The 17550-nt window shown below is 36.7% G+C and overlaps 1 protein-coding gene across 34 annotated transcripts in view; it reads left to right on the top strand.

Moving 5' to 3' along the window:
* LCOR (ligand dependent nuclear receptor corepressor) overlaps positions 1-17550 on the top strand; it is a 123677-nt gene that overhangs the window by 30806 nt on the left and 75321 nt on the right. For 7 of the 34 annotated variants that reach the window (XM_070560283.1, XM_070560223.1, XM_070560163.1 and 4 more), the window contains exon 3: positions 525-578. The exons of the other annotated variants lie outside the window; for them this stretch is intronic. Coding sequence is in view for 2 of the 7 variants with exons in the window: in XM_070560163.1 (XP_070416264.1) it covers positions 525-578 (54 nt within the window). In the remaining 5 variants the exon portion in view is untranslated. The remainder of the gene's footprint in view (positions 1-524; positions 579-17550) is intronic. 34 annotated transcript variants of the gene reach the window in all.

Raw genomic sequence — 17550 nt, 5'->3', positions numbered from 1 at the left:
ATAAGACTCACCTGGAAAGCTTGTTAAAACTAAGATCCCTGAGCCCTATTCTGAGATTCTAATTCAGTAGATCTGGTTTGGGGCCCAAGAATTTACATATCTAGGGAACAGGTTACCAGATGTTGATGTGACAGGTCAGTGGACCACACTTTTGCTGAGTATTGCTCAAGGGTCTTAGCTTTTATGCAAGAGTTTCAGTTTCACCCTCCTTAAGGCCTCTCTTGTCCCTACATAAGTGTTAAAACCCAAGTGCCTAGGTTACCCATACTGTGGTCATGCGCCACATAGCATTTTAGTCACCAACTGACCACGTAGACAGTGGTGATCCCAGAGGTTAGTACCATATAGCCTAGGTGTGTAGTAGGCTATACCATCTAGGTTTGTGTAAGTATACTCTGATGTTCTCACAACAATGAAACCACCTAACAACGCATTTCTCAGAATGTATCCCAGTTGTTAAGCGATGCATGACTGTAATCATCATCCATTCAGTATATCAGCACACTCTCCCCTCTGTCTTTCAGATTCTCCTTCATTGCCAGCACTTGAGACCTTTCCTACCAACCTTTTGAGCTTAGGTATGCATTGAGAGAGTGTGTGTGAGAGATGAGTGTATGTACTGCTTATACAAATTTTACTCATTATATGGATAAAATATCCCTATATTCTATTTAGATATTTATAATTACAGGACTTGTAAGTTATCTTTACGTATTTCCCTCAATAGTTTGGCCCCATTTATAAACCAATTACTGAGCAACTGGAAGTTTCCTATAAATCTTTATAGGCTTTTGGGAAAACATCCTTAAATACAACATTATTTTGGTTTCAATACTTAATTTAAGGAAATGCAGTGCTTTACAGTTATTTAGAATATCCCTTTTCATTTGAATATCTGTATAGTTATATAAAGCTTTCCAAATTGGACTCACTGTGTTTTGAGCTTAGTATATAATAATAAATCTTTTTTAAATGACATTCTTTTTTTTTTTTTTTTTAAGATTTTATTTTTTCCTTTTTCTCCCCAAAGCCCCCCGGTACATAGTTGTGTATTCTTCGTTGTGGGTTCTTCTAGTTGTGGCATGTGGGACGCTGCCTCAGCGTGGTCTGATGAGCAGTGCCATGTCCGCGCCCAGGATTCGAACTAACGAAACACTGGGCCGCCTGCAGCGGAGCACGCGAACTTAACCACTCGGCCACGGGGCCAGCCCCTTAAATGACATTCTTAATGGTTTGTTGACTTGTCATTTGTTTCTCTCCTAGAATTAGAATGTTAAATGTTTCTTACAAGCGATTTTAGTTGAGGATTTGGGTTGGTTAATTTCTACGTAAAGTTGTAGTATGGAATATTTTAAAATTTATTCCACGTTTTTGTCAGAAGATCTTGATATGACATGTACCCCTTAATGATTTTAAAGACTTTATCATATATCATTCTTTTTTTTTTAATTTTTTTTTTTTGAGGAAGATTAGCCCTGCTCTAACTGCTGCTAATCCTCCTCTTTTTTGCTGAGGAAGACTGGCCCTGAGCTAACATCCATGCCCATCTTCCTCTACTTTATATGTGGGATGCCTAGCACAGCATGGCATGCTAAGCATTGCCATGTCCGCACCCGGGATCTGAACCAGCGAACCCTGGGCCACTGAAGCCGAACGTGCACACTTAACCACTGCGCCACCGGGCGGGCCCCTATATATCATTCTTTATATTTTCTCTTCTTGAACTACATACAGAATTTCAAGGATCATTTCATCACTGTATAGTAGGGATACTGTAGTATGTAGTCCTCTTCCCAAAGACATCTAGCAGTTTTAGTGTTTTCTGTTAGCTATAATAACACACTTTTTAGTAATTGTAGAGTCAGAGAAGACTGTACAGTGATGTCTAGTACTTACTGATTACTTAGCATCAGTCATTGTATAAATATAATTTGGTTTTTTTTCCTTAAATTAACTTGTAGTTATGCACTCAACCGTACTAGTCTTTTCTGCACAGTCTGAAGAGATTTTACTGGACTGTTTATGTAGTCTTTTGTGCCATCTGAAATTCCCCGTCTGTATCTCCTTCTGATGATGTAATAATCACTTGTAATAATTAGATTAAATGCTGAAGTATCCTACTGCTTACACTTCTCCAGTCAAAAAGTACCCATTTCCTATCTTTAACCCAGTACACTAGCTGTATAACCTTATATTCTTTTCCTCAGTAGATGGAGAACTAAAGAAATGCTACCATATTCTGAAAATAAAACAGTTAATTCAAACTGTAATAAACAGGGCAAGAAAACTGTGACAAAGATGAATTGATTTGATTGTTCAGGTTCTCAAAGTGTGGTCCACGGACCGTCCCCCACCCCCTCCTGTGGTTCTTGAGACCCTTTTAGGGATCTGCAAGGTCAAAACTATTTTCGTAATGATATTTCATATTTCGTAAAAATAACTACTTAATGATAAAACCCTTGAGTACGTCTTATTGATATTCTGTGTAATGAAATGGGAAGTACGCGTAAAACACTTATTTGATTGAGTTGTGAGCTAAACGAGATGCTTTTTTCCTGGAACACCATTCTTCTTGGAAGAATGTCTGACAAACTGTGGTTATTCAGACTTCGGTAATTGACAGACATTTTCGCAAATCTGAAGTGAGCCTGTCACATCAAGGAAAAAAGATAACAGTATTTGTTGCCAAGGATAACATTGCAGCTTTCAAGAAAAAATTAGAATATTGGAAAACATATTATTCACCACTGGGAGTGTGACAACTTCCCTTAAAAAACCTGCCTGATGAGATTGGTATGATATTAACAAATGTGATTTTTTTTGGTCGGAAATTATACAATGAAACATGTCAACATTTTGAAGATCTACATAACTCAGTGAACTGATACTTTTGAAATGGCTAGTACTTAGTGTTACAAATCAAGCATTGGTCAGGGATCAATAGACCAGTGGATTTTTTTGTAGCAAAAATTTTATTTTTAAGTTAACATATATACAAATTGACCATTTTTGTACAGTTCTAGGAATTTTACTACATGTATAAATTCGTGTACCCATGGCCCCAATCAAGATACAGAATAGTTCCATCACCCCAAACAACTCCCTTTTGCTCTCCTGTTATAATCACCCCTCCCTAAACCTCTGGCAACCTTTGATCTGTTCTTCATCATTGCAGTTTTGTCTTTTTGAGAATGTCGTTTAATTGGAATCATACAGAATTAAGCTATTTGAGGCTGGCATCATTCACTCAGCATAGTGCCTTTGAGTCATCTAAGTTGCATCTATCAATATTCATTTTTTGGGGCCGGCCCAGTGGCGCAGTGGTTAAGTGCACACGTTCTGCTTCAGCAGCCCGGGGTTTGCCGGTTTGGATCCCGGGTACAGACATGGCACTACTTGGCACACCATGCTGTGGTAGGCGTCCCTCATATAAAGTAGAGGAAGATGGGCATGGATGTTAGCTCAGGGCCAGTCTTCCTCAGCAAAAAGAGGAGGATTGGCAGCAGTTAGCACAGGGCTAATATTCCTCAAAAAAAAAATTCATTTCTTTTTTAAAAATTAAAATTCACCATTTTAATGTGTATAATTCAGTAGCTTTTGGTACATTCACAGTGTTGTGTAGAACCATCACCACTGTTAAGTTTTGTAGTATTTTCATTACCCCAAAAGATATCCCATACCCATTACACAGCCAGCCCTGATGGTCTAATGTTTGGTGCTGTGACCACCATTGCTCAAGTTCCTTTCTTGGTCAGGGAACCACACCACCCGTCTTCTGGTTGTCACACCGTGGCGGATGCATGTTGCTGTGATGCTAAAAGCTATGCCATGGTATTTCAAATACCAGGAGGGTCGTTCATGGTGGACAGGTTTCAGCAGAGATTCCAGACTAAGACAGAGAAGGACCTAGCCACCCAATTCCGAAAAAGTTGGCCATGAAAACCCTATGAGTGGGGCTGGCCCAGTGGCCGAGTGGTTAAGTTCGCGCGCTCCGCTGTGGCACCCCAGGGTTTTGCTGGTTCGGATCCTGGGCACAGGCATGGCACTGCTCATCAGGCCATGTTGAGGCGGCATCCCACATGCCACAACTAGAAGGACCCACAACTAAAATATACAACCATGTACTGGGGGGATTTGGGGAGAAAAAGCAGAAAGAAAGAAAGAAAAAAAGATTGGCAACAGTTGTTAGCTCAGGTGCCAATCTTTAAAAAAAAAAAAACCTATGAGTAGTGGAGGAGTATTATACGATATAGTGATCCGAAAGGTGAGAGGATGGCACAAAAAGACTGGCCATGGTTCTGCTCTGCTATACACAGGGTCGCCAGGAGTTGAAATTGACTTAATGGCACTAAAGAAACCCGTTACATAGTCACTCCCTACTTCCCCTCTCTCATCCCCTGGCAGCCACTACTATCTTTTCTGTCTTTTTGGATTTGCCTATTCTGGACATTTCATATAAAATGAGTCATACAATATGTGGCCTTTTGTGTCTGGCTTCTGTTATTTAGCATAGTATTTTTTTAGATTCATCCATGTTATATCACACATCAGAATTTCATTCCTGTATTAGCTCAGGCTGCCGTAACAAACTGTTAGATGGCTTAAACGAGATATTTATTTTCTCACAGTTCTGAAGGCTTGGAAGCCTCAGTTCAAGGTCCAGCACAGTTGGTTCTAGTGAGTACTCTTCCTGGCTTGTAGATGCACACCTTCTCACTGTGTCCTCACACGGCCTTTCCTCTGTGCTTGAGTGCAGCAGGGCCCTTCTCTGATGTCTCTTCTTAGAAGGACACTAATCCTATCAGTTTAGTCCCTCCTCCCTCGACCTCATTTAACCTTAATTAAAGTACAGTTACATTGGAAGTTAGGGCTTCAACATATGGATTGGGGCAGGGGTACAAACAGTCCAAAATAATTCCTTTTCATGGCTGAATAGTACTCCATTGTATGTTTATACACCATTTTGTTTATCCATTCATCAGTTAACGGACATTTGGGTGTTTCTCCTTTTTGGCTATTAAGAATAATGCCACAGGAGAAAAAGGAACCCTCATACACTGCTGGTGGGAATGCAAACTGGTGCAGCCACTATGGAAAACAGTATGGAGATTTCTCAAAAAATTAAAAATAGAAATACCTTATGACCCAGCCATCCCACTACTGGGTATCTATCCAAAGAACTTGAAATCAGCAATTCCAAAAGTCCCATGCACCCCTATGTTCATCGCAGCATTATTTACAATAGCCAAGAAGTGGAAGCAACCAAAGTGCCGTGCAACTGATGATTGGATAAAGAAGATATGGTGTATACACACACACACACACACACACACACACACACACACACAATGGAATACTACTCAGCCATAAAAAAGGACAAAATCATCCCATTCACAACAACATGGATGGACCTTGAGGGTATCATGTTAAGTGAAATAAGCCAGATAGAGAAAGACAAATTCTGTATGACTCCACTCATAGGTGGAAGTTGACATATAGACAAAGAGAACTGATTGGAGGTTACCAGGGGAAAGGGGGGATGGGGGGAGGGCACAAAGGGTGAAGTGGTGTACCCACAACATGACTAACAATAATGTACAACTGAAATTTCACAAGGTTGTAAACTATCATAATCTTAATAAAAAGAAAAAGAAAAAAAAGAATAATGCCACAGAATAATGCCACTATGAACATTCATGTACAGCTTTTTGTTTGAACACCCATATTCATTTCTCTTAGATATATACTTGGGTGTAGAATTTCTGGGTCACATGGTAATTCCAGGTCTAACTTTTTGAGGAACCGCTAAACTGTTTTCCACAGGGTCTGCACCATTTTGCATTCCCATCAGCAGTATGTGAGGTTCTGATTTCTCCACATCCTCGTCAGCACTTAATTTTCCTTGTTTGTTAGTTTTTATAGCCATCCTAGTGGATATGAAGCGGTAGCTCGTGGTTTTGATTTGCATTTCCCTAGTGACTAATGATGTGGAGCATCTTTTCATGTGCTTGTTGGCCATTTGTAAATTTTCTTTAGAGAAATTTGAATTCAAGTCCTTTGCCCATTGTTAAATTGGGTTGTCTGGTTTTTTTTGTTGAGTTCTAAGAGTTCTTTATATATTCTGGATTCCAGACTCTCAGATTTATGATTTGCAAAAATTCTCCCCTATTTTGTGAGTTTTTTCTCTTTCTGTATAATTTTCTTTGATTCATGGAAGTTTTTAATTTTTATGAAGTTTAATACTTTTAAATTTTCAGGGTTTTTTGCTTATGCTTTTGGTGTCATATTTAAGAATCCATTGCTACATCCAAAGTCACAAAGATTTACCCCTGTTTTTTCCTAAGAGTTTTATAGTTTTCTCTCTTATATTTAGGTCTTTGATACATTTTGATTTGACTTTTATGTATGGTTTGAGGTAAGAATCCAGTTTTGTTCTTTTGCATGTGGTTATTCAGTAGTCTCAGCATCATTTGTTGAAAAGGCAGTTCTTCCCCACTGAATAGTCTTGGTATCCTGGTTGAAAATCAGTTGACCGTTGATGTATGGATTTATTTCTGGACTTTCAGTTCTGTTCTGTTGGTGGATATCTCTATCCTTGTGCCAGCAGCACACTGTTTTGATTACTATGGCTTTGTCCTAATTTTTGAGGTTGGGATGTGTGAATCCTTCAGCTTTGTTTTTCTTTTGGTTCAACTTGTTTCAAAACAAGATTGTTTTGGCTGTTTGGACTCCCTTGCAATTCCATATGAATTTTAGGATCAGCCTGTCAATTTCTGCAAAAAACATAGTTGGAATTTTGATATGGATTGCATTGAATCTGTAGATCAGTTTGGGAGTATTGCCATCTTAACAATGTTGTCTTCTGATCTAGGAACATGCAGTGTCTTTCCATTTATTTAAGTTTTCTTTAATTTTTTTAACACTGTTTTGCAATTTTCAGTGTGCACATCTCTATCTCCTTGGTTAAAGTTATTTCTAAGTATTTTATGCTTTTTGATACTATTATAAATGTAATTGTTTCCTTAATTTCAGATTGTTCATTGCCAATGTTTAAAAATACAACTGATTTTTGTATGTTATTCTTATATCCTGCAACCTTGCTGAACTTATTAGATGTAATAGTTTTCCTGTGGATTCTTCAGGATTTTTCTACATATGAGATCATGACATTTGCACAAAGAGGTGGTTTTACTTCTTTTCCAGTTTGGATGTGTTTTCTTTCTTTTTCTCTTACCTAATTGCCTTGGCTAAAACTGCCAGACAATATTGAAAGAAGTGGCAAGAGTGCACATCCTTGTCTTGTTCCTTATGTTAGTGGGAAGCTTTCAGTCTTTCGTCATTGAGTGTGTTAGTTGTGAGTTTTTCATACATGCTCAGTATCAGGTTGTGAAAGCTCCTTTCTATTCCTAGATTGTTGAGTGTTTTTGTCATGAAAGGGTGTTGGAATTTGTCAAATGTTCTTTCTGTATCAATTGAGATGATGTTATTTTTTTCCCTTTCTTTGTCTTAATATGGTGATTGATTTTTTTCAGTTGACTGATTTTTGTATCTTGAATCACCCATATATTCCTGGGATAAATCCATTATGTATAGTCCTCTTAATATGCTGCTGAATTTGGGTTGCTAATGTTTTGTTGAGGATTCTTGTATCTGTATTCATGAAGGATATTAGTTTGTAGTTTTCTTTTCTTGTGGTGTCTTTGTCTGTCTTTGGTATCAGAGTAACACCAACCTCATGGAGTGAGTTAGGAAGTATTCATCCCTATTCTATTTTTTGGAAGAGTTTGAGAAGAATTGATGTTATTTCTTCTTTAAATATTTGGTAGAATTCATCAGTGAAGCCATATTGCCCTTGGCTTTTCTTTGTCAGATTTTTTTTTTAATTTTGTTTTAATCTCTTTACTTGTTATAGGTTTGTCAGATTTTTTTTTTTTCTTGTTGAGTCCGTTTTGAAAGTTAGTTTCTAGGAATTTGTCCATCTCATCTGTGTTATCTATTTGTTGGCTTACACTTGTCCATAGTATTCTTTTGTAATCCTTTTTATTTCTCTAGTCAGTAGTGATGTCCCCACCTTCATTCCTGATTTTAGTAAATTGAGTCTTCTCTCTTTCATTTCGTGGTCAGTCTAGCTAAAGGTTTGTCAGTATTGTTAATCTTTTCAAAGAAGTTTTGGTTTCACTGATTTTCTCTATTTTTCTAATCTTTTATAAATCTCTGCCCTAATCTTTATTATTTCCTTTCTTCTGCTTGTTTTACATTTAGTTTCTTTTTCTAATTTTCCTTAAGGTGGAAGTTTAGGTTATCAATTTGTGATATTCTTATTAATTAATTAATTAATTGAGGAAGATTAGCTCTGAGCTAACATCTGCCACTAATCCTCCTCTTTTTGCGGAGGAAGACTGGCCCTGAGCTAACATCCGTGCCCATCTTCCTCTACTTTATATGTGGGACACCTGCTGCAGCATGGCTTGCTAAGCGGTGCCATGCTTTTGCTGCATCCCATATGTTTTTGTATATTGTTTTTTTTCCATTGTTGTCAAAGTATTTTCTGATTGTTATTGTGATTACTTCTTTGACTCATTGGTTAAGAATGTGTTGTTTAATTTCCACATATTTGTGAATTTTTCAGTTTTCCTGTTATTGATTCTAATTTCATTACATTATTGGTGAAGAAAATACTTTGTATGATTTACAGCTTGTTAAATTTATTGAGACTTTTTTGTGGGCTAACGTATGTTCTGCCCTGGAGAATGTTCCATGTATACTTGAGAAGAATGTATCTTCTGCTCTTGTTGGGTGGAATTTTCTATTAGTCTGTTGGGTCTAGTTGATTTATAGTGTTGTTCAAGTCTTCTGTTTCCAATTTATCTTTTATCTAGTTGTTTCATTTGTTATTGAAAGTGGCATGTTGAAGTCTGCAACTGTTATTTTTGAGCTGTTTCTTCCTTCAATTCTGTCGTTTTTTGCTTCATATATTTTGGGGCTCTTGTTAGGTGCATATGTGTTTTTAATCATTAAATCTTCTTGATAGATTGACTCTTTAATTTTGTAATGTCCTTTGTTGTCTATTGTAACAAGTTTTATCTTAACTTATGTTTCGTCTGATATTAGTATATCCACTCCATTTCTCTTTCAGTTGCTATTTTCATGGACTTTTTCTTTTCTTTCACTTTCAACCTCTTTGTGTCTTTGGATCTAAAGTGAGTCTCTTGTAGACACCATATAGTTGGATCATGTTTCTTTTATCTGTTCTGGCCATCTCTCCGTTTTAATGGAGAGTTTAATCCATTTACATTTAATGTACAGTCATGCATCACTTAGCAAGAGACATACATTCTGAGACATGCATCATTAGGTGATTTCACCATTGTGCAAACATCAAAGGATATACTTGCACAAACCTAGGTGGAAATAGCCTACTATACACTTAGTCCATACGGTACTAATCTTATGGGACCACTCTTGTATATGTGGTCCGTTGTTGACTGAAACATTGTTATGCAGCATAATTACTGATATGGAAGGATCTATGTCAATTTTGTTTTTTAAGTCCTCTATTACTGCCTTTTTTTGTGTGTTATGTAAATATTTTCGAGTGTACCATTTTGGTTCCCATCTCATTTCTTTTGCTGTATTATTTTTAGTTATTTTCTTACTGTTTGCCCTGGGGATATATAATTAACATTTTAATTGATAACAACCATTTCAAATTAATAACAACTTAGTTTCAATAGTATACAAATACTTTGATATAGCTCTGTCCCCCTGCTTTATGTTTTTATTGTTTTATTGCTTTATACATTATATGCCAGTCAACATAGACTTATAATTATTGTTGTATGTAGTTGTCTTTTGAATAGGAGTTAGAAACCAAAATACAACCTCCCTCCCTTCTTTTCTTTCTCAAATACTTTATAATAGAGTGCTTCTATCATGTTTTCAGATATTATTCTAAACAGTTTGCAAGTGTTTATTTAATTGTCTTAATTTTTTGAAATCAAATCAGTCATATAGTCAAGGAAGATGAAGCATAAAGAAGACAGTAACTTGCCCAAGGCCAGAGAACTATTAAAAGATAATGTCAGGGGGCTGGCCCCGTGGCCGAGTGGTTAAGTTCGCGCGCTCCACTGCAGGCGGCCCAGTGTTTCGTTGGTTCGAATCCTGGTCACGGACATGGCACTGCTCATCAAACCACGCTGAGGCAGCGTCCCATATGCCACAACTAGAAGGACCCACAACGAAGAATATACAACTATGTACTGGGGGGCTTTGGGGAGAAAAAATAAAATCTTAAAAAAAAAAAAAAAAAAGATAATGTCAGAAACTTGAAACCAGGTAATCTGGCTCCAGGATCCATACCCTTAATCACTAGTCTCTTCCTAGAGTACTAGTGTTCCTTCCATTACATTACAACATTGAGTGTAAAATTCAGTTGGATACATAAAAAATATTCATTCATGTCAAAAATTCAGGACAGATGAAGTGAAAGATACTGGGAGTCAACTGGGAGGAAAGGGAACAGTTGGAAGGGACTTGTGATCTATGGCCTTGAAGACCAAGCAGGGTCAAGACTGTTGAGATTTGAGAGAAGAACGTTTTAGGCAGAAGGAACAGGGTGAGGAGAGGGATAGGGATCAAGACAAGCAAAAGCAAGTTATATTCAAGAAACAATAGTTTGAATGTGCTTGAAAGAATGCAAGGGAGAGAGTGTTGAAAAGGTTTACTGTCGGAAAGATTTAAAAACCAGGCTTCATAGTTTGGCTTTTATTCTGTAGGTAATCATTGAATATTTTTGAACAGAGGACAACTATTAACAGTTTACTTTATATATAAATATGTATGTAAGTCCGAAGGCTAACTTAAACTTTAGTGTAATTTAAAATTTTCTAAAACATCCTGAAGCTTATTCCAGTGGGGGCCAGATTGAAGTTTGATCTGTTGTATTGCCATATATTAAGGTAGGTTGGAGGTGTATTATAAACTAATAGTTTTTAAAATATGCAAATTAGATATAGTTAAAAAAACGTGTTTGAGTATATCAAAAGGGATGTGCTTTCTTTCAACATCATCTCTTATATGAGAGGTGGGGGGATATTATATGCATTTATTTTAATTACGTGCCGTATACAGTAGTTCAGATTAGTTAGTATTTTTTGAGTGCTTACAACCAAGTTGTTTGCCAGATGCTGGAAATAAAACCTTAAATAAGACCTGGTTATATTTTCATCTCTTTTTCTTCCTAACTGGTAAACATTGAAATGCTCCAGTATTCACTCCTCCTCCTTCCTTTCCTTTTTTGTGTGCCCTAATTAGCTGATATGATCTCATCTAGTTCTAAGGCTTTAAATTTTATCTGTACTTTGATGATTTCCAGTTTTGTCTTTGTGATCCCAGTGTCTCCTTTAAACTTCAGACTCACCTATCCAATTACTTCCTGCATATTCCACTTTGATTTCTAAGAGGTTTGTCAGACTTAACACGTCCAAAACTGAACTAGATTTCTGTCTGCCCAACCTGTTTCTCCTCCGGTCTTCTCCATCTTAGAAAATCCTATCCCATTCACCCAGTTCTCAGACCAGAAGCCTAAGTGTTGTTTTCAACTCCTTTCCCTCACATTCCACATTGCATCATCAAAGCAAGTTGATTTTATCTTCAAAAAATACTCTGTATACCGACACTACTCTCTACTTCTATAAGTGCCACTCCATTTCAGGCTACCATTATCTCTTGCCAAGGCTATTGTAATAATAGTCTCCTAATAAAACATACCATACTTCATACCATATACTGCTTTAGTGCTGTCCCCTTGCCTAGAACATTCCTTTCCCAGATAGCTACATGGCTTATTCCCTCTCTTCATTCAGTGCTCAAACATGTTGCCTCTTAGAGTCTTTTCCTGATTTCTCTAAAAATTCTCCTCTCTACTCAGTCCCTCTCCAGCATTTCCCAATGTTATCAGTCAGGGTTTATCAGGGCTGACTTATTATCTTTCTACTCTGCTATATTATTCTTCAGCCACTGCTTCTTCTGCTTACCCTTATCACACATTATTTATCATCATCATCGTCATCGTCATCATCATCATTGTCCTCATCATCATCATCATTATTTGTATCATTTGTCTCCTCTACCAGAATTAAAGTTCCAAGATAGGAACTTTTGTCTGTATTGTTCACAGCTGCATCCCTACTGCCTCACTTATAGTAGATACTCAATAAATATCTATAGACCACCCAGGAAAAGAGGCTCAGAAACAATAGAAAACCTTTTTACCTTAACCGAAAACAAAAAAAAGCAAAAGACATTTCTGATTTCCCACATTATATTCTATTTTTAGTATCTTTGAAAACTATGTAAGGGCTAGCCTGGTGGCGTAGTGGTTAAGTTCACACGCACTGCTTTGGCGGCCTGGAGTTCACAGGTTCGGATCCTGGGCATAGACCTATACACAGTCCATCAAGTCATGCTGTGGTGGTGTCCCACATACAATATAGAGGAAGACTGACACAGATGTTAGCTCATGGACAGTCTTCCTCACCAAAAAAGAAGAAAGAAAAATATGTAATGACAAAAGGCTGTTGTAAATTCGGTAATGCTTTTTAAAGAAGTAAATGTTTTGTTCCCAGCAGAATATGTTCAGAAAAGTAGTGGCTGTATATATAGGCACATTTTTATTTAATTTACAAACAGTGCTTATATGGTTTTACTGACTGGGTAATGACTGAGTTCCTCTAAGGAATTGTGGCCCGCAGATTGTGAACTCCTGGTATAATTGACTCATTCCTAATCTACTTCAGATTTGCATTTAAATAGCTTCTTTTTAGCATAATCACTATACTCAAGATAGTTTGATATAATAGAAAAAATTGAACCAAAACTTCCCTTGGATTTCCAAAGAACTAAATTCATCTGACCTAGCTACTTTTACCTTTATGATTTTGGTTACTTAACATCTTGGAATCTCATTTCTGGAATTATGTATGTAAATATAATTATATGAAATTATTTTGGTAATATTCCAGAAACTCAGTATATATTCCTTTTCCCTCCTTAATATATTAATATCACTATTTTTCAGAACTTTCTCTCTCAATTTATTTCTGTCTTTGCTGTGATTATAGCTTTACACAAAAAAAGTGTCCTGTCATCTCCGTTCATGGACTAGCAAAGCAAGCCATTAATTATGTTTTGGTTTTAGTTCATAGATACAGGGAACTTGGTTGAGGTAGAGTGGAAAACCATCCTTTTTTCATCAAGTGTCAATTACCCTTCTATTTTATTTACTTTATTTCTGTCTCTTTGGGTTTTCAGCATACCAGACACACAAAATGGTGTCATTCTAAAAATCTCAAACCACTCAGGTAAATAGAAGGATATAGGAATTAGGAATGGTGTGTTTGCATTAATCCAACAAACATTTATTGACTGCAGGTTAAGGAATAGGCTGATGTTAAGAAAAAGATGAATAGGCGCCAGTTCTTTGCTCAAAATCCTAGTGGATAAAGTGCCAAGAAATTAATTAAGGTATAATTTATAAGTAGCACAACTTTAGCATCGATGAAGATGTTCCTAACTTTGCTTGTGGCTTGTGGGATAAAGGATGCCTTAGAATTTAACTACATTGAGGATTGCAGGAGAACATTGTAGGCAAAGGACATGCTATACTCATAAGCCTTGGAAGCATTGACATTGTTAATGATTGATAAATAAGTCTGGCCTGAGCATAGTGTATGTGGACAGAAAATGGTGGCAGGGGAGACTGAAAAGGTAGTTTGGGACTAGACAGACCCTCAGTGATCTTGCATGTCATTCAGGAATTTGAAGTCTTCAATATTGTCAGTCATCACAGGTTTTTAAAACCGAGAAAAGGTGAAAGAAGTGTAAGCAGTGGTATGAAGGATGGCTTCTGGTGGAGATGGTGGTGTAGGGGGATGTTCAAATAGTAAGATGAATTAAAAGTTGAGATGTTATTAATAGGTACTTTGATGAATCACAGGCTTTAGAATCACAAGCCTGGTTTTAAACCTGGGCTGTGACTCTAGTTGTGTGAAAAAATTAGCTGCTTAGATTTTCAGTTTTCTTAGCTGTACTAGGTAGTAATAATACCTGTTTCACAGTGTTCCTCTGAAGGTTCTGTTATAATGGATGTGAAGTACCTGATACAGTGCTTGCCTGACACTGAGAGCTCAATTAATGATAACTGCTACAATTATCAACCTGAATGATATGTACTGTAATTGTACTTATTAACATGAGAAATGGTCAAGGCCTGAATTTAGGGATGGAAAGAGAGAATAGATTTGGATTGATCTTTCTGAATTAGAAGGAATAAGTCTCAGTGACTGGAAGAGTTGGTGACTGACTTAGGGAAAGCGTGGAATCATGACCAGCTGAGATCTGTGACCCGAATGATGGGGGGATAGGGTTAGTGATGCCGTTTTCCTGGTAAAGAATACAGGAGTTGTCACTGGATGAGATGAAAGGAAAGGAATAGAAAGATTTTGATTTGGACTTTTTGAGGTATTTGGGATATCTTGGTGATGATATAAAGCAGGCAATTATAATTAAGTTCTGGGGCAAGAGATAAGAGATGGGAGAGTTATCAGTATATGCATTTAGCAGAAATGTGTATAAATCTTAATGGCAGGGTACATATATATATATTTTGTTGTTGTCGTCGTTTTTTGAAAGATTCACCTTGAACTAACATCTGTCACCACTCTTCCTCTTTTTTACCCCCTCCACAAAGCCCCAGTACATGGTTGTATATCCTAGTTATAAGTCATTCTAGTTCTTCTGTGCAAGTCACCACCACAGCATGGGAGCTGACAGACAGGTGGTGTGCTTCCACAACCAGGAAGCAAACCTGGGCTGCCAAAGCAACAAGTGCCAAACTTTAACCACTAGGCCATCGGGGCTGGCTCGGCAGGGGATATATTTTAAACATATCTGCTGTATCCTCACACTGGTGAGCTCTGTATAAATACTTGATTGTGTTTTGTTATTAAAGGTGAGGTTTTAAAAATAATATCCTTCAGGATGGCTTTGTGTATAGAAAAGGTAATGCAAGTAACTTTGATTTCTAATTTAATGTTCATTTTATTTAAACTTGGAAATTTAAGATCTAGTTCTAAAATACAGATCTTAGTCTAATTTTAACAAACTTTTAATAAGTACGGTCATGCACCACATAAGCACCTTTCAGTCAATGATGGACTGAATATATGACCACACATGATCCCATAAGATTAATACCATATAGCCTAGGTATGTAGTAGGCTATACCACCTAGGTTTGTGCAAGTACGATAGGGGACCGTCTAGGTTCTTCTGGCTGGTCAAAGAATTAAATTGACAGGAGACAGAGTAACAGGAGAAAAGCAAACAAAAGTTTAGTAACATATACATGAGAGAAACCTAAGGAAACCAAGTAACTAGCCAGAATGGCAGAAGCCCTCACCTTAAATACCATCCTTAGCTAAAGACAGAAGATGATGTTGGGGGTGGGGAGAATCAAGGACTTGAGATGCAAGGAAGGCAGTTCACATATAAGTGAAAAGGAGCACACATTTGAAAAACAAGTGTTTGGCTACACAGAAACAAAAGAACACAGAGGGGAGCCCAACAAAGAGACTTTTCTAGATTCCTCCCTGTATACCGCCTACTTCATATTATACTAAGATGATAGCTCCCTTCCTAAGATAGCTTTTTTAAATCTCAATTCTTTTAGGCAGTTAAAGGGGATGTAAGAAGAAAAGCTTTCTGAGTCTTTTGTTTCTTTAAAATAATCAGCCTAAAATAATCCTCATGATAAAGAGACACATTTTGGGGTGGCAAATTTTGTTTCCTTTCAGTACACTCTGATGTTCGCACAATGACAAAATTGCCTAATGATGTATTTCTCAGAAAGTATCCCCGTCATTAAGCAAGTGTGACTGTATTTTTGTTTAACTTCTTAAAACAGTTTATAACTATAAATTAAAATTTTTAAATTTTATCTTTAAATATTGATTTACCAAACAAAACCTTCTTAGACGCTTAAATAAATCTTGTAAATCTAATCGTGTAAACTTGGTGATGATTCTTAAAATACACTCTGCAGACTTACTAAGATTTTAGCCTAAAACCACAAGTCTAAAGCAGCTATTCAATTCTGTATTTTAAATTAGAATTACAGGGCTGGCTTCTAATAGGCCAAATTTTCTTAAAAATGTTACAAATATTTACCATGTATGTGTAGACTTATTTTGTTAACAGCTTTATTGAGATATAACTTACCTTAAAATTCACCCATTTTAAGTGTACAATTCAGTGATTTTTATTATATATAAAGTTGTTCAACTATCACCAAAATCTAACTTTAGAACATTTCCATCACCTCAAAAAGAAATGTGTCCATTTTCAGTCATTCCCATTTGACTCTCAGCCCTGGAAAACCACTAATCTACTTTTTTATCTCTATAGATTTGTCTTTTCTGGATATTTCATTTAAATAGAATCATATGGTATGGGGTCTTTTATTTTTGACCTTTTTCATTTAGCATAATGTTTTGAAGTTCACTTATCTATATTATAATAATATTTCATTGTGTGGATATACATACTACAGTTTATCTGTCCTAGATAACTTTTTTCTTTTCTTTTAAAGATTATTAACCTGCATAACATCTGTTGCCAATCTTCTTTTATTTTATTTATTTATTTATTTTTATTCTTCTCCCCAAAGCCCCCCAGTACATAGTTCTATCTTCTAGTTGTGAGTGCCTCTGGTTGTGCTATATGGGATGCCGCCTCAGCATGGCCTGATAATCGATGCCATGTCTGCACCCAGGATCCGAACCAGCGAAACCCTGGGCCACCGAAGCAGAGCACGCAAACTTAACCACTCGGCCACAGGGCCAATCCCCTACGTAACTTCTTAATACAAAAGAATTAAAGGTTTAGTTCTCTTAAATCATTCCTATACTTAATTCTTTGTTAAAAAAAAAAAAAAGAGAAACCTGAAAATAAGTGAACTAAGCTTCTGTCTTAAGTTAGAAAAAGAACAAAAGAGTAAACCCAAAGAAAATAGATAAACTTAGAGTGAAAATTAATTAAACAGAAAACAAAGATACGATGTAGAAGATCAAAAAAGTCAAAAGTGGATTTTTGGGGGGGCGGGGGGTGGTACTCAGAAAACAAACCTGGCAAGATTGATCAAGGAATAAAAGACACAGATAAATAATATGAAAATGAAGACTACAGATAAAGAGATTTAAAAGATAAGGGATTTATAGCAGCATTATTTACAATAGCCAAAAGGTGGAAGCAACCCAGGTGTCCATCGATGGATGAATGGATGAACAAAATATGACCTATGTGTTTATGGTATATTTTTCAGCCTTAAAAAGGAAGGAAATCCTGTCACATGCTGCAGCATGGGTGACTCTTGAGGACATTATGCTAAGTGAAATAAGCCAGTCAAAAAAGGACATATACTGTATGATTCCACTTAAGAGATACTTAGAGTAGTCACATTCATACAGAAAGTAGAATGGTGGTTGACAGGGGT

This window comes from Equus przewalskii, chromosome 1 (genome assembly GCF_037783145.1).
Source record: "Equus przewalskii isolate Varuska chromosome 1, EquPr2, whole genome shotgun sequence".
Classification (NCBI taxonomy): Eukaryota; Metazoa; Chordata; class Mammalia; order Perissodactyla; family Equidae; genus Equus; species Equus przewalskii.
The sequence above is the reverse complement of the archived record's forward strand: the minus strand, read 5'-3'. Positions and strand labels throughout refer to the sequence as shown.